This window comes from Coturnix japonica, chromosome 1 (assembly GCF_001577835.2).
Source record: "Coturnix japonica isolate 7356 chromosome 1, Coturnix japonica 2.1, whole genome shotgun sequence".
NCBI classification, from domain to species: domain Eukaryota; kingdom Metazoa; phylum Chordata; class Aves; order Galliformes; family Phasianidae; genus Coturnix; species Coturnix japonica.
In genome coordinates, this window is record NC_029516.1 from 138114120 (window position 1) to 138138155 (window position 24036).

Below are 24036 nucleotides of genomic sequence, written 5' to 3' on the forward strand. Positions count from 1 at the left end.
ACCTTTTTAGCTTCTTGTGCTGCTTTACCAGAGAGGGGCAGAGGGAGGCCAGAACCAGGACAGCTGATTCAAACTGGCCAAAGGGATATCCCATACCACACAGTGTAATGCTGAACAAAAAACTGGGGGGAGCTGCCGCTGCTTGGGGACTGGCTGTGTGTCTGTCTGTGGATAGCAAGCAATTACTCTGTGCATCATTTTCTTTTGTATATTCTTTTATCATTATTATTATATCCTTTCCTTTTCTGTCCTGTTAAACTGCCTTTATGTCACCACGCAAGTTTTAGCTTTCTCTGATTTTTCCCTCATTGCTCCTGGTGGGAGCAAGCAAATGGCTGTGTGGTGCTCAGCTGCCTGCTAGGTTCAAACCACAACATATGGATATACTTACATCTAGCTCAAAAATCCATGGGATAAATGGCACTTAGCAGGTGTACTTCGCTCTGACAGATGTTGCAAACGTATCTGAAAACCCAAAGCCCTCAAAAGCCAAGTGCCTAAAACATTATGGTTTGTATCACAAATCTACTGTATTGTTTGAGTTTGTTCATCCAGTTCACAGAACCATAGAATCACAGAATTGTTTGGATTGGAAGGGACATTTCATATTATCTGGTTCCAGCCCTCCTGCTATAGGCAGGAACACCTCCCTCTAGACCAGGTTGCTCAAAGCCCCATCCATCCTGGCCTTGAATGCTTCCAGGGGAGAGAAGCGCATCCACAGCCTCACTGGGAAACTTGTTCCAGTGTCTCACCACCCTCACAGTAAAGAATTTCTTCCTAATATCTAGTCTAAATCTACCTTTTCTAGTTTAAAGACATTTCCCCTCATCCTGTCACTTCATGCCCTTATATAAGTCCCTCTCAAGCTTTCCTATAGGCCTCCTTCAGGTACAGGAAGGCCACTATAATATCTCCCCAGAGCCTTTTCCAGGCTGAAGAGCCCCACCTCTCTGCCTGTCCTCATAGGGGAGGTGCTCCAACCCTCTGATCATCTTCGTGGCCCTCCTCTGGATCTGCTCCAACAACTCCATGTCCTTCTATTGTTGGGGGCCCCAGAACTAAATGCAGTCTTCCAGGTGGGGTGTCACAAGAGCAGAGTAGAGGGGCAGAATCACCTCCCTTGACCTTGTTGCAACCCAGGTTTTGGTTTTGTGTGGACTAATCAGACTTTTCTATTCTTCTCATCAGTGCTACTAAGCTTACTGCAAAGGAGATTTCTTGCTTCCACAAGGGGAATGCAGCAGTCTGCAGTGGAAGGGAAGTATGTGTAATGCTCAGCCTCTGTAAGAGGGAATTAAACTACAAGAAAAGTAAGACACAAAAATGCAAATTGTGATCTTTTCTGTCACTTAACCACAGAATTACTGCAGTTCCCTAATTTTTCATGATTCTAGACCCTTCAAGCTTAAAAACCCTACAGGCCTGAGATCGTAACTAGGAACTGCACCATTGCCACTTCTAGAAAATTGCTCCATGCTTAGCAACACGACCTCTATCTCCTGATAGAGCTATTTATCTTTAACATTTATTAAAGGTAAATTTTGAAAATTTAAAAGACAAAAAGGAGAGTGAACTCTGACAATCACAGCTTTACAAAGCTGTATGTAACACAGTCACTATGGAGTGGATTAACCCACAAGCAGTCAGAACTGTAAATTAATTTGAGGCATTCACTTAAAGAAATGTGTGTGATAGAGTAGATCTAAATATCATAACCACAGCTAACATCTGTCTTGTCCATCAGATGCTATCAGTGATGACCAAAGGATGACAGCTCCTTGTAATTCTATTTTTCTGCCTAACACAATGTCTTGTTTCATCACAGTCTGATCATTTGCCAGGCCAATTAGCTTCCAGCATGTTCTCACCCACAGATGTGGTCAACCGTACAGCACAAATAAACATCATTCATTGCTTTGTACAATCACCACTGTGAGCTGGCCCATGGAGCACAAAGCAACGGTTATAGTGACTATGTAAGCAAGAACCCACACTAAGAACATATTCAGTATTTATAGCAAAACAGATTCAGAATTACTCTTTCAACTTGTGTGTGTTCTGAAGGGAAGGCAGAGAAAGATGCCAATAAACTCTAGCAATATACTATTCTAAAATGCCCCCCGAAATCACTGGGTTCTATTTTTCAAGTATAGCCTGATAGTGCTTCAGCTTCAGCTGAGGACTGTCATTTTTTATGCATATGATTAACAGCCAAATAATAATTTAGGTTCCAAACGTGAAAATAGTTTCATTAGGTTTCAGTTGGAAATATCAAAATGAATTACATACTGAGTACTTCAACAGTATCAAGAACAGTAAGATTAGACTTACATAAATCTTGGTCTATGCCAAAATCATGAAAAGATATGTAGGAAATGACGGCTACACATATCTAAGCAAATATACAAAATAACGTTAAATGTATTAAATCACAGAATAGTACAATGGATGGTCACTTTAGGATAGTTATTTTACTCCAAACTGATTCTGAGTCTGCTCTGGTTATTACAGTAAGCACTGTTAAAATACGAAAGGGTTTGTACTTTGTTAATGGTTCTCAGTGGGATTTTTCCAGAGAATGAGGAGGATATTAAGAATTAGAATGAGGCAGCACTGTGAAGACCTTTATTTTCAATTTAAAAGCCAAGTTGTTTGGCTTCAATACTTCATATATTACTAGGTGTTTTTTTGTTTGTTTGTGTTTTTTTTTTGTTGTTTTTTGTTTTTTTTTTTTTACCTAAAGATCCAACTTGGGCTGCCCAGAGATGATTTAAGAAACTAACCTGCCCTTTAAAAATGAAGGAATTTTCTGACCCTTGCAGTTGGATATAAACAAGAATAATCCTGAAGACATACTGAAGGAAGAAACACCAGCTGTGGGAAGGAAAGCAGGCTTATATAGAGAATCATAAAGAGAAAAGAAGTAAAAAAATAAAATAAAATAAAATAAAATAAAATAAAATAAAATAAAATAAAATAAAATAAAATAAAATAAAATAAAATAAAATCTTTTGATTTACTGATGGGAAAGAGTCAAATTTATTAACAATTTGACTTTATGAAGCATGGAACTGTTCGCTTTTGAAACCAACACAAGGAGCTAATAATCTCTGATACATAAAAAGCAAATTGTCCCAGTCTTCAAAGTTAACAGCTACACAGTGAATGCTCAACTTTCTGGATACAATTTTCTTGGACTTGATCAAATCTTAGTAACTAGGCTGGTGACATTATACTGGGTTACATAACATCTATTATAATATTTATTAAAAGGACTTATCAAAATGTCTGCATAATTGAACGAAATCTTTCCTTTAAATAATAAAATTTGGAACAAGGTTGCCTGTTCATAACCTTAAAACATTTACTAGCATTTTAAAATTTTACTAGCATTTTATATCTGAATGATACAGTACACTAATGGAAAAACTTGGAGCAACTACATAAACACAAATACGTACCACACTGACTCTTGTTAATAATCAGCTTTAATAAGTATGCAACAATTCACATGAAAACCTAAATAAGTAAACATATATATATGTATATATATATATATATATAAGTGCATGGCAAGGAATGGAATAATATTAATAACTAGAACATACTCTATCTCTAAGCATACATACAAAAGCCAGGGTTGAAAGTGAGGCCAAAACTGACCATTAACATTAATGGGATCACTCATAAACTCAGACATAAGGTAAAACTGGCACTGACTGTCCATCATGTTGTTTTAATTTTGTTCAGTTAAGCAAAACAGAGACAGATCAAGTACAGCTGCTGTACACAAGATGGAGTATTAGCTAAGAATATACCAGAGCTTTCGAGAAACTAAAGGGAGTATACGTGCATTTGAAACACCCCCCTTTTTGATAATTCTGTTATGAAACTCAGTGAACAAAATTTGACAGAATTCTGTAATACAGCAACCTACTTTAACAAAAAATAATTATTTCTTTGCTATACAGACAGAATAAAGTCATAAATTACTGTGCTATATTACTGACTAAACATTAAATTATATCTGAAGTTGCTATCTAGCTCAATTAGCTTAAGTTTTATATAAGCCTTCAGGCCAGAGATCAAAATAGCTTTTATATTCAAAGCTAAAAAATAAATTGAATTGCATATATGAAGATACTTGACTCTGGTACTAATTATATGGCCTGAATAAAACCTCTCCTCTAAGCTAACAATTGAATAAGTGTTTAAAATACAGTCAGTCATAGAATCATAGAATGGCTTGGGTTGAAAGGGACCTCAAGGATCATCAAGCTCCAACCCCCCTGCCAGAGGCAGGGCCACTAACCTGTATATCATAAAANGCTTGGGTTGAAAGGGACCTCAAGGATCATCAAGCTCCAACCCCCCTGCCAGAGGCAGGGCCACTAACCTGTATATCATAAAATCATAGAATGGCCTGGGTTGAAAAGGATCACAATGATCATCTGGTTTCAACCCCCCTGCTATGTGCAGGATCGCCAACCACCAGACCAGACTGCCCAGAGCCACATCCAGCCTGGCCTTGAATTCCTCCACGGATGGGGCATCCATAATCTCTCTGGACAATCTGTTCCAGTGTGTCACCACCCTCTGGGTGAAAAACTTCCTCCTAATATCTAACTTAAACCTCCCTGTGTTAGTTTAAGACCATTCCCCCTTGTCCTATCACTCTCCACCCTTGTAAACAGCTGTTCCCCCTTCTGTTCATACACTCCCTTCAAGTACTGGAAGGTCACAATGAGGTCCCCCTGGAGCATTCTCTAAGCTAAACAAGCAAAGTGCCCTCAACCTTTCCTCACAGGAGAGGTGCTCCAGCCCTCTGATCATCTTAGTGGCCCTCCTCTGGATCTGCTCCAAGAGCTCCACATCCTTCCTGTACTGGGGGCCCCAGGCCTGGACACAGTACTGCAGATGGGGCCCCACAAGAGCTGAGTAGAGGGGGACAATCACTTCCCTCTCCCTGCTGGCCACCCCTTTTTTAATGCAGCCCAGAACACTGTTGGCCTTTTGGGCTGCAAGCACACACTGCTGGCTCATGTCCAACTACTTGTCCACCAGTACGCCCAAGTCCTTCTTCACAGGGCTGCTCTCAAGGAGATCTTCCCCCAGTTTGTATAAATACCTGGGATAGCTCCAACTCAAGTGCAACACCCTTTACTTGGCCTTATTGAACCTCATTAGGTTTTCATGGGTCCACTTCTCCAGCCTTTCCCATTAAGTCCAAAATCAAGGACACCACCTTCCTGGTAGCCTCACAAGTTTCAGCAGACACTAAGAGCTTAGTGATATGTGTCTGCAAACGCACTGTGCCAGATTGCTCTTTACACATGTTTTGAAATGGTCAATGAAGCAAATGAGAAATAGTAAAAATGAAGACTAAGAGCAGTATGTTTCATTTAACGTTTAAAAAACATCTCCCAGTATCTATCTGAATTCTACTATTTCCATGCTTTCCTCCACAATTACAAGTCCTAAAAATTTCTTCAAAAAATTACAATATTTATCAGTTTCAACAAAACAAATTCTGGGCCCTCAACAGAAATGTTGTCACTTCTCCTTCTGTGTGCAATATAATTGACATATATTTATAAAACTGGAAGTTATTCTGGTGAATACATATATTCTCCTTTTATTGAATATTGCTGTACTGCAAACATCTCAATTTTTCAAGCATTTCACTCTTAGTTCCAGTCTCTCCCAGTCATCATCTGTGGTTGTCTCAACGCCTTATTTAAGTATGAAACTTACAGTTTCATAACCATAGCTGTAGCTCCCTCAGCCATCCAGTCAGCATAACTGTCATCAACAAAGAGCCACATTTCATATGCTTAACGCATATTTTCACTCACATTGAATGTGTCATTGTCCAAAACTATTATTTCCCTCCACTGTCATACCCAGCTCACAAAATGCTCCTGGGGCTTGTTTGCTGTATCATCCCTTGATGTCTTGTTCCAGAGAGGCAAGGTGCCTCCTCATCCATAGATGCAATGATGAGAGAGAGATAAACTTTGTTAAGTGCTGACTGCACAAATCAGTACACAAGGGTCTCCAAAATAAAATTTCCTGTATATATTTATCCTTGAACCTTAAACCTCCACAACTAGACTGCAACAACTGAATAAATAAATGGCAACATTTTCTTAGGTTTCATTAGAATTTAGCATAAAAATCCAATGATTTCCCACATTCTTAACATAGGTCAGCTTGTAAGAAACTACATAGCATTTTCATACATTTTCATCTGGTGGCCTTCTAAAAGAATGTAATTTAACTACAAAATTCTAACTTTTCACAGCAATTTTATACACAATATACAGGATTGCTATGCAAAATAAAAAGAAATTAAAATATTCTTCCCATGCTTCTTTAAAATAATAAAGAACAATCAACTTCAACCTCAAATACATTATCAAATGTCTAATGAAAACAACTGTCACTACAGTTAGGTGACAATCACATATTAGGAGGAGCTGAGAGAATACAGATTGTCTACTTTCCTGGGAAAAACTGAAAAATAACGTTAGCTTTAAGTGTGTGTGGCATTCACATAAAGTTCTATTTCAACAATAACATAAAAAGGAATCAATATTAGTGTAGAATGAGAAGGTAGTTCAGTTGGTTTGTATTGGTTTACTACTGTTTAAATCTATCAAACTGTAGCAACTCATATACCTCAAGATCTGCCCCAGCAAAAACAGCACAGTCCTCTTTCAAAGGAACAGTCAGAAAGCATGTAAATTGCAGTACTGTCTAGGACTTTCATCCAGCACAGCAAAGCAATGTAATCAACAGTGCTGTTGAGCATGTTGCAGTTGCTGAAAAAAGACGTAAATCTAAGTAAGATTCAGGAATGCTGCTCTGTGTCAGACAAATTCCACTTTTGCCAGTGATGATGTATCACTGCAGGCAGCAAAGATTTCTATATTTTTCAAGACAGATGCACAACTACGTTGTTTCAACATAATTCAGTGACAGGTTGACCTGAAAATTGTCTCTGGACACATTACAGACTGGGAAAATGACTACACTATGTTACAATTGTATTGCACTGATTTGCAGAGAGAATCCAACCACCATTCCCCAACACAACCTTTTCATACAAATGATTTTTTCTAAGTGTTCAGAAGATTAGAAACAAAAAATGCAATTGAGGAGTATGAATTACATGTCTCATACAAAACTCCTACATAAAAAGTCCATCTTGCCTTGGCTGTGTGCTTTTGCACCACTGGATTTTTGTTTTTCTTTTAGTTTGTCTCTTCTTTATAGGTGAAGTATTTACTAACTAGTTACACAGACAAGCACAGAGGCTTTGTGATAAATGTAATTGTCTCACCATTCATTTTCTTACTGCACGCACAACTCCTTCCGCATGCACAGGGCCAAAAAACATATTTTCAAAGAAGCAATAGCTAACAGGCAAATCTGGCTTCCAAATTTCCTTTCATGAGATATAGGACAAGTAGTATACTGAAAAAATGTCTGTTCCCTCCCCAGCTCCTGTACTCAGCTTTTGGCAATTTGTACAAACTGCTGACTTGATGTGTTTTCTGTCTGTTGGGTGGATTGTTAACCAGGATTCATAAGTATACAAGCTCTCACATTTCAACTAGTTTGAAACAAGATATGATTTCCTAAGCAGAAGACACAGTCTCATAAGTATTACTACATAAGGTAATGTGGAACAAAAAAGAGATCGCCCAGACTCTTCTGCCAAACTATAATCTTTTCATTCATTAAAAGGAGAGTGTTTACACCACTTATTTTTAGAAGCCTTCTAATAGGGAATTACAAGCTTTCTAAAGTAAGGAATTCTTATCAAAGAATGCTACTGATAAAAGTTCACATGAGGAGACTACACAAATTCAAAGAAGAATCCATCAAAGGTTAGTTAATCACATAAATCAGGTATCATATCTGATTCAGTCACACTCCGAACTGGAAATACACCTGGGAGAGTGTCAGGGCAAGGGTGCATGCTGCTTCCTCTTGTTCTCAGTCTTTTCTAGTTATCTATTTATGGTACTTCTAGCCACAGGAGCCTGTGTCACACAGACATGATGAAGATGCTCTGACATACATTCGTGGCTGACCTAGTCACCACAGGACAGAATATGCTCAAAAGTGAAAGAACAGGGCATGATTCACCTCACCTCCACTGACTAAAAGGGGAGATCGGGGTGACTGGCTCAGATACAGATCTCTGCATATAGTCAAAAGAAATTCACTCTGACAGCATTCATTACAGGGAACAATAAACAGAGCTTAGAAAGAGACTTCAGAGGCTGCCTTCCGTTTTCCCTATTTCCAAGCAACTGAAAAAGACAACTTCTCTGAAATGCTAGAGTGTAACAATGCTTGCAAGTATCCAACCTAAACAGCCTTCTTGATCCAGAATCACAGAATTGTAGGGGTTGGAAGGGACCTCTAGAGATCATAGAGTCCAACCCCCCTGCCAAAGCAGGATCCCTATACCACGTCACACAGGTAGGTGTCCAGGCAGGTCTTGAATATCTCCAGAGAAGGAGACTCCACCACCTCCCTGGGCAGCCAGTTCCAAGTGTTCCGTCATCCTCACCGTAAAGTGTGTGCTCTGGTGGCGCAGTGGTTAAGGACGCCGCCTTGCAAAACTGGGGCCCGGAGTTCGAATCCCCCCTGTGGCGCAAGTGGTAGAAGTGCCTCTCTGCTACACAGAGGCTCGAATCCCGGAGGCTGGACTTGATGATCTCTAAGGTCCCTTCCAACCCGCACGAGACTATGATACTATGATATGATAAAGAAGTTCTTGCGCACGTGATTAAAGTTCAATAGAATAAACTCCAATTAAAGTTCATAGAATCATAGAATCACCAAGGTTGGAAAAGACCTAAAAGATCATCAAGTCCAACCATTCACCTATTACCAATAGCTTCTACTAAACCATGTCCCTCAGCACAACATTCAATCACTCCTTGAACATCCCCAGCGTCAGTGACTTCACCACCTCCCTGGGCAGTTCATTCCAGTGCCTCACTACCTTTTCTCAGAAGTAATATTTCCTATGTCCAGCCTGAATCTCCCCTGCTGCAGCTTGAAACCATTCCCTCTAGTTCTATCACTAATGACACGAGAGAAGAGGCCAACCCCCATCTCACTACCACCTCCCTTCAGGAAACTTCCTATAGAGAGCAATAAGGTCTCCCCTGAGCCTCCTCTTCTCCAGGCTGAACATTCCCAACTGCTTCAGCCTCTCCTCATAAGGCCTGTGCTCCAGACCCCTCAACAGCTTTGTTGCCCTCCTTTGAACACATTCCAGGGCCTCGATGTCTTTCTTGCAGTGAGGGGCCCGAAACTGGACACAGTACTCAAGATGTGGCCTCACCAGTGCTGAGTAAAGTTATAGTGCATCCTTCTTGGTGGTAGAGGCAGCATGAAGGAGAATCCATTCCTACAGGATGATCCTTTACCCCATGTCATTTTATCAGCTGCAATGGTACACTGCACCAGCAATTATTATTTTCCCTGAAAGATTTAATGGAAAATCTGATCAATTCTGTGACCTGTATTAAGAATAACATTTTGTAGTTTTTTTTTTTTTGTTTGTTTGTTTTTAATACTAAAAAGCGTATCTCATTCCCATTTACCAGGAAAATTCTGGGAACTTATAACAAGGCATTTTAGAGAGAAATGGAGAAGGAGAAAACAGGAGCAGGAAGCTGGGGCTGCTGAAGTCAACGTTGCCCGCAAAGAAAATATTTATCAGAGAATAACCTCTATGAATCACAGAATCATAGAATGGCTTGGGTTGGAAGGGGCCTCAAAGATCACTCAGTTCTGACCCCTCTGCCACCAACAGACAGGGCCACCAACCTCCAGACCTGGCACTAGACCAGGTTTCCCAGGGTCTCATCTAACCTGTCATGAACACCTCTAAGGAAATTATGATGTGTATGAAGGTAAGTGAGATTAATTCAGTGTCTTAGAACAATTGCTTACTTACATATACAGCACAAAGCAAATCACAAGCAATTTCATCATATCTGTAACAATTAGAATAAAAAAAAAAAAAAAGGTAGAATATGATAACTATCTTACAATTCCACAATTATTATGAGGATAGATACATCACCTTCCTATACAAACTATGTACCTAAAGCCTCCGAAATATCTTCCAGTGTTATCAAGTCAACTGGATAGATATCCTGTCTTGGCTCCTCCTGGCTACCAATCTCTGAGAGAGACATTATCAGGCCTCTGGTTAATCTAAGTCACCATATGCTGCAAGCAATGGGCAAGGATGCCATTATGTATGCTAGCAGATCTGAAAGAGCAAGAACGACATCCTTGCTGAAGAGAAAGTAGGTTACATTTATATGTAAAGAGACTGAAAGAAGATACAACCACAGAGACCTAAATTGTCTTACTTCATATTTAGTGGATCCACAAGAGACTTGCAGGACTGTTTATAACACAGAGCAGAGCAGTGTATGCGAGTGTACAGAATGAGCTCTGAGGAGACTGATACATCTACCTATGGAAATGCTGGACCATGACAAGAAACTCCACCATTAGCATAGCTTCACTGTTAGTTATTTGCATCTGGACTGGCCAGCATAACTAATTTGTTCTCATCTAGCTCAAATAATCTTGAAGAAAGCCCTATTCCATACTAATTTATGAGTGTTCATTTGTCTACCATGAAATAGGTGTCCTCACATAGACTCTGTCACTGAAGCCTATGAATGGAAAAGCAGCAGATTTAAGCACAGCAGTGTCTGAAATCACGGTACACATACCACTTCAATACTGCTCATGCATAATGACTGCCTCTTTGTTCACTGTTTATACAGTTTTTACTACAGTGTAGGCACCTGTGGGAAGTACTAGTAAGGCAAAGTTTACTCATGGGGTCTCTGTAGAGATGTCTAAAATCACCCTGGAGGAGCTTACAGTTAGGAACATGCTCTGACTTAGTGGCAGGAGGAGACAGTCCTTCTCAGGGGAATTTGAAGAGAGCAGTTTCTCTAGTCAAAAAACTGTCATCATAGAAGCTCTGACCCTTATCACAGTAATAATAATGGCAACGGTACCTATATCAAACATCTGTGTGATTTATCTGTTTTTTCTTAGAAATCACTATCTGCTTTGTGGTCTTTGTGTGACTTGTAGAACCTTAATTCTACAAAAGGATGAATGTTCATAATACTTTCCTAATATGTTAACAGTCATGTAAGCCTTTAGCAGAACCTACATGGTTACGCCTTCACTCCTACCATAAAATTGGAAAAACATCACTTTACTATTGAATCAGGTTAATTTTACAGTGGTAGAATTCCATGGAAATAATTCCAGTTTACCACAGCATACATAAAGGTGGTAAAGGGACTGTGAAGGTGATGAAACACTGAAACAGGTTGCCCAGAAACACTGTGGATGCACCCACCCTGGAGACGTTCAAGGCCAGGCTGGATGCGGCTCTGAGCAACCTGGTCTAGTGGGAGGTGTCCATGCCTACAGCAGACGTGCTGGAACTACATCATCTTAAAGGTCCCTTCCAACCCAAACCATTCTATGATTCTATGACTCTAAATTAATTGAATGACATACATGATGACTAAAAATTCTTACAACAGCACTTGTACAGTAGCCAAACTAATGTTTAGCCACAATGGAGTAGACTGGTAGATGTTTTGCTAAAGTTAAGTGCAATTGATTTGACTTCTAATATATGAAAATGTGAGGTCAGTCACCAATGCCAAACACTATACATTATATATATAATCCTATGGACTATATCCTAGGAGTAAACAGCTCTCAAAAGATACTTAGGAGTCATGGCATAGAAAAGTCTGAACAAAAGCTTCTTAAAAAGACACAACGCTATGAAGAAAAGAAACAAGGTGCTCATTGAGAGCATAATCACAGAAATAAATAATATTTTCATAAAGCGATGCTACCTCTGCATACCACATGGGGGAGGCTCATCTACGCCATGAAATTTTATTTCCTGTTCTCTTCTGCAGCCATCAAAAATGGGCAGTGAAAGAAAATGGGAATTAAAAAGTTATAATGATAATTTGGGGACTAACAAGCAGTGCGAAAGGTACACAGACTTTCAGGACCAAAATGAAATGAGAGCTTCCAAAACAGCCCAGTTTTAAAAAGATTCTCTTCCCCACAAAAAAACCATCCTCAGAGCCAAGTTCATCCATGTCCATCAATAAAGACAATCTTTCTTTTTAATTTCTATCTGGCAAGGCATCAGTATACCTTGCAGACAAAACAGTGATTTAGTGATCCACTGAATAGCAGTAAATGTGCCTGTATTTTTAGCATAACTGTCAGGGTCAAAGCTACTACTATTGCTTTCACACATACACTGCATTACAGACTGAGCTTACACTGCAAACATAAACCACGCCTGTTTTAAATAAGGCTTCTGAAATCCTCATGTAAAATTTGACAGTGTTCCTGGCTGTTAAGCCATTCGAGATGAACTGATAATCCTAGCTCAGTAGTGGGTGTGCATTAATACAGCACTTCCATTCTAAAGTGGGATGTATATCTTCTCAACAGAGATAATACGTAATACGACTTCTCTGACTATCTTTACATAAAAGACTTTAGACTGCAAATTCTGCATCTTCTCATAATTATAATGAGAACTAGAAATCAGTTCTAAGAAAACATTTAAGTAGGAAGTACATAACAGCCAACCCCCAAATAAGAAATGAAATTCTTAAGAATAATATCTAAGAGCCATATTACAAAGGAAAGTGATATCAGTGAAGTGAACAGACTGAAGTGTCTGATCTTCTGTGCACTTTTTTGCTGTAAGAACTTTCAACCAAACACTTCTATCTTGAAGTGCAGAGTAGAAATGTTCCAGTGCTGGAGGAAAATATTCCACTTGAAATGCAAGTACATGCTTCCAAGCAAAGTATCAAAAACCATTTTTTTTTTTCCCAGTTGAAAAATACAAATCATCTTCAGTAGCTTCAGTAGCTTAGAAAATCCAGTGATACCAGCATTTGCAAAACCTCTGAGAACTGCTCGAAATTATGCAAGTGTTACAACATGTTACTTCAAATAAATGAAATCTAATAGGATATAACTCCTACGCATGTATATTTGTGCACTCTGAGCGCTACACTTGTACTGTGGTAGAAGATTGCTATACGCACTGTCCTCTGTGATGTCATATTCGCCAAAAGGAGCTCAGGCGCTGAAAAGCATTACAAATACCCAGAAACTTTTGTTGTTAGAAACACACAGAGAGAGAAAATCTGTAACATTAAGGGAAGTTCTTTACAGAGAGAGTGGTGAGGTGCTGGAACAGGCTGACAGAGAGGCTGTGGGTGCCCTGTCCCTAGAGGTGTTCAAGGCCAGGTTGGATGGAGCCCTGGGCAGCCTGGTCTACTATTAAATGTGGAGGTTGGTGGCCCTGCATGTGGCAGGGGGTTGGAACTTGATGATCCTTGGGGTCCCTTCCAACCCAAGCCATTCTATAATTCTATGACTCATGCTATGAAACGAATCAGGCCTGCCACTTCTTTCATTCCTTCAAGAGACTTAGAAATTTATTTATGATGGAAACAGCAATCCTATTGTCTGCAGGCTTCAAGACATTGTCACTTGCAGCTCCAGAAGGATTTCATGTAAAATTTTAATCTCCATTACATATGAAATACAAGAATGAGAAAGCTCTGTTAGACCTAATTAATCCTGTCCTGATCACCGTAACATGCATCTCTGACAAATCAATGTACATGAAATAAACAACATCTTGTCATGCAAAACAGCATTGGATTCTGCTCAAGGACACAAAATATTATCAACAATTTACAGTATTTCTTGTTTGCTTAAGCTGTTAACTGACCATGGTGTAAAAGTTCTTTATAGCTGCAATTTTTAGCAGTTGATTAAATATGTAGCATATATTAAATATATCAAAATAAATTACTTCATGGTGAGTTCTTCGGAAGAGTAAAGAGAATGAGAAGTACAGGACAGAACCAGGTTCTGTGTAAGACAGAAGCTTCATAATCAAGTAAAATGTTCTGTCTGGGGCCCTGTCAGCTAAGATTTTTTACAGATAAAAATCATTTAGTACTGCCAATTAACATCTGGGATCCTGTACAATGAAGGATAAAATTTCACTGAGATTTTTGGGCTTTGTGAAATCATGAAATCAGCATGGGATCTATTTCACAAGATACCACACTCATGTACAACATAATGGCATCCATCCTGAAGTATCTAATTTATTTTAAGAAAAGAAAAATAGCTTCATCTTAAGGCTATAAATTACTGCAACCAACTGCAAAATCTCCAGACTTCTGTTGCCTACTCTTTGGAAACATCTGAAGCAGCTTTTCTGAATGAGAACTCAACTAAGATGAACTCTGAATCTAACCAATATTTCATATTCTCCAAGGAAGAGTGGTTTTCTGTCTGGAACACTGAATTGGATGAAATATGTTTTGAAGCCCTTCGTAAAAGCTGAGCTCCTACCGCCTGACTCCTTGCTAAGCTTCTTAACTCCTCAGTTTATCCATCCGGCTGCTCCACAGCAGTTTTTTACAGAAGTGAATCTACACAGTGTAGCTTCAGCCAGGATGTAAATCAGCATCATTTAATTAATTTCTTACAGGTTGTACCAATCTGCAGCATCTAGGAAGTTTTTATACTACATCTCTCTCACTGGGTTTTAATGCTGACATTTCCCAACATCTTCAAGGGTTACCAAAAAAATACAGAAGCTCCACTATACTTTTATGACTATTAGGTGACCCTGTTGATTTGAATGAGACTGAAGAAATAAGATAGAAAGCAATTGTAACAAATGAAGGGATGGGAAACTGATTCTACAGTAAATGGAGAACTGCAGTAAACAACAAAAAACAGAGAGGTTTCAAAAAAAAAAAAGATGACTGACGAAGAACAAAGAGAAAGAACTGATTCAGGTCAGGTCATAAAGTAGAAACAAAGACTACCTCATCACTAGAATAGATCCTGGAAAACAGGAAAAATTCTAAGTGCAGACGTTACCATATGAGATTGCATGTTAGGGATGGAACTCCTCCCACCTGAGAACAGGCTAAGTTCTGGCACTGTTCAGCCTGGAGAAGAGAAGGCTCCAGGGAGACCTGATACTGGCTTTTCAGTGTCTAAAGGGGGGCCATAAGAAAGAAGTGGACAGACTCTATAGAAACATCAGTTGTGATAGAACAAGGGGAAATGATTTCAAACTAAAAGAGGAGAGATTTAGACTTGATATAATGAAGAAGATCTTTTATGATAAGGCTGGCGAGAAACTGGAACAGGCTGCTCAGAGGATGGTGGATGCCCCATTCCTGGAGACATTCAAGGTCAGGCTGGACAGGGCTCTGTGCAGCCTGATGGAGCTGTAGGTGTCCCTGTTCACTGCAGAAGAGTTGGGCTAGATGGCCTTTGAGAGTCCCTTCCAACTCACATGATTCTAAAATATAATTTCATCCTCCTTAAAGCTATCATGCTTAATCCACAGAAACAGGACTTGTAATGAGTCTAGTTCATAATAAACTAGACATCCAAGTTAACTAATGAGTGCTAGAACAGAGGCATGCAGAGAAGCTTGTCTAAGTTTTCATAAAACTTAACAGCAAAATCACCTGCAGACCACCGCCATGCTTACACCCTTAAACATTTATTCTAAGATGAAATCTTACTTCCACTTTGAAACACACAGAACAGGTTTTTTTTGTTTTCTTGTTTTTTTGTGTTTTTTTTTTTTTCCCCCCGTAGGTAGGAAACAGACACAGTAAAGTGAAAAGTAAACTAGCATCATTTAAGTGACTCTCCAACCTAAAACATCAAGTAAACATTTTATTATTTCATTGCCTAGGATTGCTTTGGCTTAAACCTCTCACAAGATATCTAGGCTCATTGTGAGCTATTCTAATGCTGGGAAATTTCACACAACAACTCAGATTTTTTATGAAAATCAAAATACAACAGAATTAGGGAAACTTAAGCAGGAACAAATGAGAATAGATTTAAAAACTGCTAGAAGAGAACATGGATTTGTTAAAATGCAGAGAAACAGCCTCACAAAATTTTACACTTTTGGTTCACAGCTCCACTTTCTGTGTGCACTCAGACATGCTGATCTGGCAGAGAAAAACCTATTTTTACTGCTTTTAATTTCTATCCGCATCACAATGCTAGGACAGCTATGATAATCTAAACAGGACTAATTTTTGGCTGATGCATCATTGACATATTACTAATTGAATTCTACCTGTAAAATACATCAGGAAGAGCACACTAGTATATTACAAATGCCTTTTTTTGTACTACATGTTTAATATTTCTCACATAGCGCTACAGTTGATTCTGTGCCAAACAGAAAAAGCATTACTAGATTTCAAAATCCCTCTAAAATACCCTTCCAAAGCCAACAGCTGAAGGTGGAAAATACTTTTCAACTTTTAAGTATTAAGTTTGAAAATTTAGTATTAGGAAAGAAGTTAATTGTAACAATTTTACCATGGAATTCTTGTAGTAGTAACAAGAGTCCATTCCCTCCTTGAACATTCTGTACCCATAACAACATACAGCTTGTAATTGCTCAAAAGCCCAGGAAATTCATGGTACCATCACAACTAAAGTGATCCATCATCAGTGTAAGTCAATGTATGTCACTCACTGTGACTTCTGCAGAGACACTGTATAGATAACCATATAGTGATTTAAATCCAAAATAATAAATTTGCCTTTCTAATGTCTTTATTGCTTACTAAATGTAAATTAATACCTTGGAAGAGAAAAATAGATCATGTATTCCTCTGGCTGTTTCCTGCATAAACATTATGGACTTGATTCAGTTATATTGTCTATATATCACCTAGATATATAGATTGTTATATGGACCTTGGTTCAGCTCCCCAAACTGTAGGCAAACAAATTCAACTGCATATTGCTATGACAACAATTACTGTGTGATCTTATACAGTCAAAGCAAAGAGAAAGATCCCTTCAGAGACCTAATTAGTTAAATGCCTAATTTTGGATAAGACTAACCAAAACTTCATATATGCACCAGAGCACATGCTCAACCACTCTTAATGAATGCTGTAGCTAACTCATAAAGCTAATGGCAGTACGAGCAGATGGTTGTATTTCCTTTTCCTGTTATCTTCTTGTTAATTTCTATTTTCTTTCCTAGTGACTTATAAACATCAACATAGTGTTTTCTAGCTTAATCACTCTCTTCAAAAACACCTACTGCAGTGTTAATAGCATCCTTACTGATTAAAAAAGAAAGAAGGAGATGCATGGCATCTTGACAATCTGGCTTTGCACATAACCAGAAGCACTGCTTTTCAAATCTCAGTACCAGCTGAGTACTAAAGTTTGTGTCAAGTTTTCTTGCAAAGAGGTCCACAAATTCCTATTTTAAGCAATGTATGAAAAATTCCACAATGAAAATACAGGAGTTATGCAGTGGAAGCTAAGAGTAATAAAGAAGGAGAATACTTTAATACTTCAAAAAATTCAACATCATTGAAATAAACATTAGCAGTAGTTAGCGTTCAAGGAGTGGAGGAAGACTTGCAAGAAAAACTGCGTATCCACCATCTTTGGAGCTTGATGAATTGCAAAAGACACTGAACACTACTGAAACTTTAGGTCACAAAAGCCAACTTACTAGTAGAGAAATTCAAAGAATAACATTACCTTGTTCCAGTCTAAAGCATAGGGAACGTTTCGCAGCCTCTATCTCAGGACTTGGATGATCCAGAACACGTCTGCACCACTGCAGAGGACTCACTGATTTCTCTTGAAGAGTGAGAGTCTTGTTAGGCAAGACGTACAACCTTAACCAAAACACACAAATGTCAGAAAGAAATACAATACTTACAATTCTACAATTCTATTCTCAGTTTCCTGCCCCCTTGTGATTTTTAACAATGAAAATCTGGAATGTAATATTCCAAAAGTACGAGAAATTCTGAAATAAATGAGTTTAAACTAATTTTCTTCCCTCCTCAGCAAGCCAGGTGCCAAATTACAGACTTTACAGGCCCAGAGCTGCCAATCTAAGTTCAATAGGACTTCTCATTAAAATCCTGCATCTCATTATTAAGACTGTCAGAATTTCAGCAAGGTTCAAAGTTCAGATGCATTAGCTGCTGTATACATATAAAGATGTACACACAACAAAGAAGCTACCAGTTTTCCCTTCTCTATTTATCATTATCAGGGATAATTTCAATATTTGATTTTGCATATAAATTACAATTTCACTGTTATGCTTCGCATTTTAACCTGTAATTTAATCAACTTGTCAGAACGCTGATGATAATGCAACTTGTACACAGTGCCTTCTCCTAGATGAAGCAAATGCTGTACAGTAGTCAGACTTTTAAAGATTAGAAAACATTTGTAGAGAAACAACGAGAACCCAATTTTGATCCTCAATTCCAGCAGGAAAAAAAGCATGCAAGAAGAACTAGTATACGTGCATTATTCTCATGCGCTATTCTCAGACTGTGGTAGGTAACTAATCAGACAGCCGAGCACATCAGGAAGCCAGGTATCAGAGTAGATTTCATGGTTAAATTCTTGAAGCTGGGATTTATGCTGCTGCTGCCCTTGCAGATTAGCTCACCGGGGCAGGCATCTGCTCACCTGGGTGAACACAAATCTTCCCAGGAAATGAACTATTATTAGCTGCCCAAGATCTCTCTCAGCTTATCGGCCTCACCACTTCTGATCAATAGCGATGCAGACAGTCTTAGATTTTCTGCATCAGCAAAATGCTCCATAGACTGCAAAGGGATTTAGTATCCAAATGAAGAGTACAAAAGGTAAGACAACAACAACAAAAGGATCAAGCTCCTCAGGTAGACCACTTTCAGCTTTTCACCTATTGAGAGTTTTGGTTCACCAGCCACCCAAGCCAGAGTGTAACTGCGCTCCCATCTCTGCTCTGTATGTTCCTGTGAGGTAGGTAAATCAGTGCTCCCTGCCCAGCTCACAGCAAATCAATACCCTCACCTCAACTGGTATCTGTCCTGGCAGTCCCAGAGGAGTTCAACTATTCAGTATCTCTAAGGAGAAGACTAATTTCCCCTTGCTTCCTCCAGTGTTTGGCTACATATTAAAAAATAATCCTGTGGGGGGAAAAAAATAAAGTGGGAAAAGGAAAAAACAGAAAAGCTTTGAGCTCTCCCATTAACTTGCGGAAGTGTTTCAAAAACTACACGTCCAACTAATGAATTCTGAATGATGAGACATGTAAAGAACTGACAAAAAGATCTGACCTGTCTGCAATGATGCTAACCCTGTTGGTTTTTCTGTGTGTTTCTCTTTTTTTTTTTAGCAAAGGTCTAAAATTAGTAATCAACAACCAGGGCACACAATGGTCTTTGGCCTCCCAGATACCAGTTTGCTTTGAAGACTTGCATGACAAAAAGCCACAGGCAGCTGACATCACACAGCTGACCATTAATAGACAAGGATGGAGATTCAGCCTTGAATGAAGAATGTCCAACAGCTAAAGCAGCTCCTGGCAGAATAAATAAGTTGCCAAATTCTTCCTGCAGAGACACAGTTGTGTGACATGTAAGCAAGTTTTCATCCCAATAAAGCATTCAGGAATGTTTTCCAGGAGCAAATCATAAGGACCCTGATCAAGATCATCACTCTGTTGAGGCACACAAAATAATGCTGACTTTGTAGTGCCCAGTGAAGCATATATAAAAAGGAATAACATTGTGGAAGAGGACTGGGTCACACAAATCCTCAGTGTGAAGGGAAGTTGAATGATTGCTGCTCCTCTGTCATGAGCACTGGATTGTAGGACTGAGGCAAAGTCAGGACCCACAGCCCCTGAACGCTGCATACACCAAGAGCGCACACAGTGAAACCCCACTAGCAACATGTCCATACAATTCTTGGGTGACTCCCAGCCAGAAGAAGCAACTGTCAAAAACTGAAGCACGGCATTATCTTGTAGTGTGAACCAGATATAACCATCATTCAAGAAATATTTGTTATTTCACTTGATTTTAAAATCTTTTTTTCTGTTACCAAAATAAGGACGTTTAAATGCTTCTCAGCTGCGCTACATTATATTCTCAGCTCATCTAACTTTGTATCAAAAAACTGCAATCATTAAAAAAGCCTATGTTGAAGCTTTGACTGATACTTAAGACAGATATGTGAATACGGATAATGCAGATCATATTACTGAGACTGTGTGTTGTGTATGAACACAACTGAGCATCACTGATGTTTGATACGGTTGCACAGCATCATTTCCATAATATTTCTGCGGTGTTTGGATAGTCCCTGATACGTCTGCAATGCTTTGCTGGGGCCAGTTGGGAAGCACCAGACTTTATTTATTTACCCCTTCCATCTAAAGAAACCCCTTCTTTTTGTTCCCAATCTTCTACATCAATTCTCTGTTAGGCTTTATTAATTTACTGTTCGTTGCTGCCTTACCCGATACACAAGCACACAGCCATGCGCCCTGATGCTACATGAAGATACACAAACAACCCTTTAGATCTATGTCTAAAAGACAAAAAGCCCTCCCAAATCCCTTAGGATCTGCCACAATTGAATCGAGATTTTAGGATGGCGATTGAGGCGGCGCTGCCCTGATAAAGGATTTCCCGAATCCCTTCCAGTATTTTTAATTCCTTATGTAAAGCAGAGGCTGGAACTAGGCTGACACCTGAAATCGGGGGAGCCAAGCATCCACAGAGGATGCAGAAGGGGCACACGCAAGGAGGGGAGCCTGGGGGGGCAGGCACTGGGGGTCTCCACCGCGCCATGTTAAAATAAAGGAGAGAAAAAAAAACAAAACCACGAAAACGCAGGATAAAGAGGCAGATGTAAGTTTAAGCAGCACGAGATCAAGTGGATTTGGGGGGCTAATGCTAATAACGCCTTGAGCCAGTAGCCGGGGAGCTCAGCAGCCCCGCAGGGGGCCCGGGCCGGCCGCGGGGGGGGGGCGATCCGCATGTACCATGTATCCTCGTCTTGGCCGCAGCATCCGTCCTCCAGTTCCAGCACCGCCACCTCGTCCAGCACCGTGCCCCCTCCCGTGCCGCCGGCCTCCTGCCCGCCGCCGGCCGCCTTGAAGTAGGCGAGGGGCTCCTGCGGGCCGGGCGAGGCGCCGGGCAGCGGGCCGGACACGCAGGGCGTAGCTGGGGTCGGAGCAGGGACCGGGACCGAAGCCGGCCCGGGGGGGCTGGCAGGGCGCAGCGCGGCGGGGGCCGGCGGCGGGGCCAGCAGCAGGTGCGGGCTGGGCGGGCGGGCGGCGGCGGCGGCACGGCTGCGAAGCTGCTCGTTCTGCTTCTCCAGCTTCCGCACCAGCTCCTGCAGCTTCCGCACCTCCAGCTCGGCGCTCACGGCCGCGCCGGCGCCGCTCCCCTTCACCTCCGCCATCATCGCCGGCTTCAGCAAGGCGGCCTCCATCCCGTCGGCCCTTCGCCGCGCCGACGCACGGCAGCGCCCGGGCCCGCGGGCGCTGGGAAGGGAGCGCCGGGAGCGGGAGCCGCGACCCCGCGCCGCGCTGCGCCGCTCGCTCCGCTCCGCCGCCGCTGCGCCTCCCCACAGCAGCAGGCAGGGCGCGGGCGGGCCCGGTCCCCTCCCACTCGGCAGCCGGAGCGGGGAGGGAACAAAGCCGAGGCCGCCGTCTGGCCTCTCGGCTCGGGGCCGGGCCGGGACGCCGAGTGTTGGAAGCCCGTAGGTGTCGAGGCGGTAATTATGCAGATCGCGTTGTGATGGGAACGAGAGGCGCAGCGGGAGGCTCCGTTGTCGAGCCCGAAAGGAAGGGATGCAGGCAGAAGCGCGCGTTTGTGGCTGGGAGACGTGCTGATGCCTCGGGTCTTCTGATTCATAGCAGCGTGTTTGCAGAACAAGTGTTGCGAAGAGAGCTAGGGGAGCTGGGGCTATTTACCTACTGAAGGAGGCTCAGGGGAGACCGTATCTCCAACAACTGCCTCGGAGGACGTGGGGGTCACTTCTCCGAAGCTACAGGCAATGGGACATGAAGAAATGGCCTCAGGTTGCTCCAGAGGACCTCTAGGCAGTATATCATGAAAAGGGGCTGTGAAGCATTGGGACAGGCTGCCCAGGGAAGTTGTTGGGTCCCCATCCCTGGAGGTATTTAAAAGACGTGTAGGTGTGATGCTTATGGATGTGGTTGAGCAGCAGATATGGTGGTTCTGGGTTAACAGCTGGAGCTGATAACCTTAGAAGTCTTTTCCAACCCAAATAATTGTATGGTTCCATGATTTTTGAAGATGTGTTGGTGACGAAGGGAGACAGAACCACAAATAGTATAAAACCACACAGAACTGTTGGAAAATAACACTCAGGTTGTCTAGTCCGCCACTACCATGCCCAATAAATTGTGTCCTTCAGTGCCATATCTCCACATTTCTTGAACACCTCCAGTGACAGTGACATCACCACCTCCCCGTGCAGGCTGTTCCTGTGTCTCATCACTCTTTCCAAGAAGAATATCCTAATATCCAACCTGAAGCTCCCCTGGCACAATTTGAGGCTGTTACCTTTTTTACTGTAGTAAATCACCAAGTATAACAACACAAAACATAACAAAAACATAAGGAGTCTGTTAAGTGGAGGAGAACCCCTGGGATGAAAAATGCTCCTCCCTCTTCCTCCTCCCCCATTGAAAGATCCTTTAACACAGCCCAGATAAAGCAGATCAGTTTGCTATCCTTCATTATCATTCCTTGTCTAGCAGTGGAAGAAACCACTCATGCATCCCTTCTCCTCAGCAAGCAGGTGGAAAGAGGTTCAGCATCATACCCCAGGCAACACAGCCATTTCACAACCAGGACTGCCTCTTTTTGGGTTCATTTAGTCAGGAGAAGACAGAAGTTGCCCTGAAGCTGCTGCCCTGAAGTGACCTACAACTCTGATGTGATGAATGTGAATTGCCAGGTCAGCCACTGCTGGTAGCTGTTGGGGACAATTGGCTGCTCCCCAACTGCTGGGTGCCAATCCTGGACAGGGCTGTAGCAATAGCATCCACTGCCACCTGCAGCATCTTCCCTGTCACAGGTTTCACAGGTCAGGAGGTACAGGCACCAGTTCTCAACTCAAAGCATAAATAAACCATCCATTTCTCAGAGTTTTCTCTCTTTTGTTTGTATTCTTTGAAGGGAGACTTCCTTCTGCACATGCACAGGACCACAGCACTATTATTTGTTAATCTTTTAAGCACTCACACTATCACAATATAGTGATAAGAGCTAGTACTACAAGAGTGGCTGTAAAGATAAAGCAGGGAACAAAGCACTGACATCCTGATTTTACCACTGAAGAGAATAAAGATAGCCCCTAGAGTAACCTAGATTGAACCCGATAGTGCTTAATCTGAAATTTTTGTTTGGTCTCCTCCATCCATTTGGAAGAGAGAAGTGGAAAAATGTTGAATGTAAAAAAATGCCGGCCCCAGTTCTGCCGTATGTCATCCGTGCTGATAACACAATCCAGTTTTCACTGCTATGGATAGCTGTAAACTTCATAACCATAAGAAAAAGAATGGAGTTGTGGATATTCAGCCCCAGGCAACAGGTGTGTCTCTCAGGTTGTTATCACTGGTACTGGCACCGGTCTTAATTCTTGGAAATACGTGTTCTAATCCATTATAAATGTAAAGTGATTAAAAAAAAATAAATTGGTAGTGTATGTACTATAGATGTTACTGGACATCATTAATATATTATGATGAAAAAGCCAAGTATATGGTAATGTCAGTGTTCAAATTGTCGCCTCCTTATCTGGCGACAAGTCAAGGCTGCCTAGTGGCTTTACCATGCCTCCGCGCACAGGGAAACAGACGGGACTCACACACAGTGCATAACGCCGAAAATACAAGTTTAATGCCTCACAACAAACCCTACATAGCTGTACAAGCGGAATAAGGTTCACTACATCTCATCCCCTTGAAAAGGGTCCAGAGGGCTCTTCTTTCAGTAGGACAGCTTTGAATCTCATCTCTACGCTGCA

The 24036-nt window shown here is 41.1% G+C and overlaps 1 protein-coding gene across 1 annotated transcript in view; it reads right to left on the minus strand.

Annotated features, from left to right (window-relative positions):
* SLAIN1 (SLAIN motif family member 1) overlaps positions 1-23487 on the minus strand; it is a 46069-nt gene extending 22582 nt beyond the window's left edge. Inside the window, 3 exon segments of the mRNA XM_015851597.2 lie at positions 17713-17852; positions 21017-21552; positions 21555-23487. Of these exon segments, the coding sequence (XP_015707083.1) occupies positions 17713-17852; positions 21017-21552; positions 21555-21893 (1015 nt within the window). The 5' untranslated portion in view covers positions 21894-23487.
* Between the last annotated feature and the right edge of the window lie 549 nt (positions 23488-24036).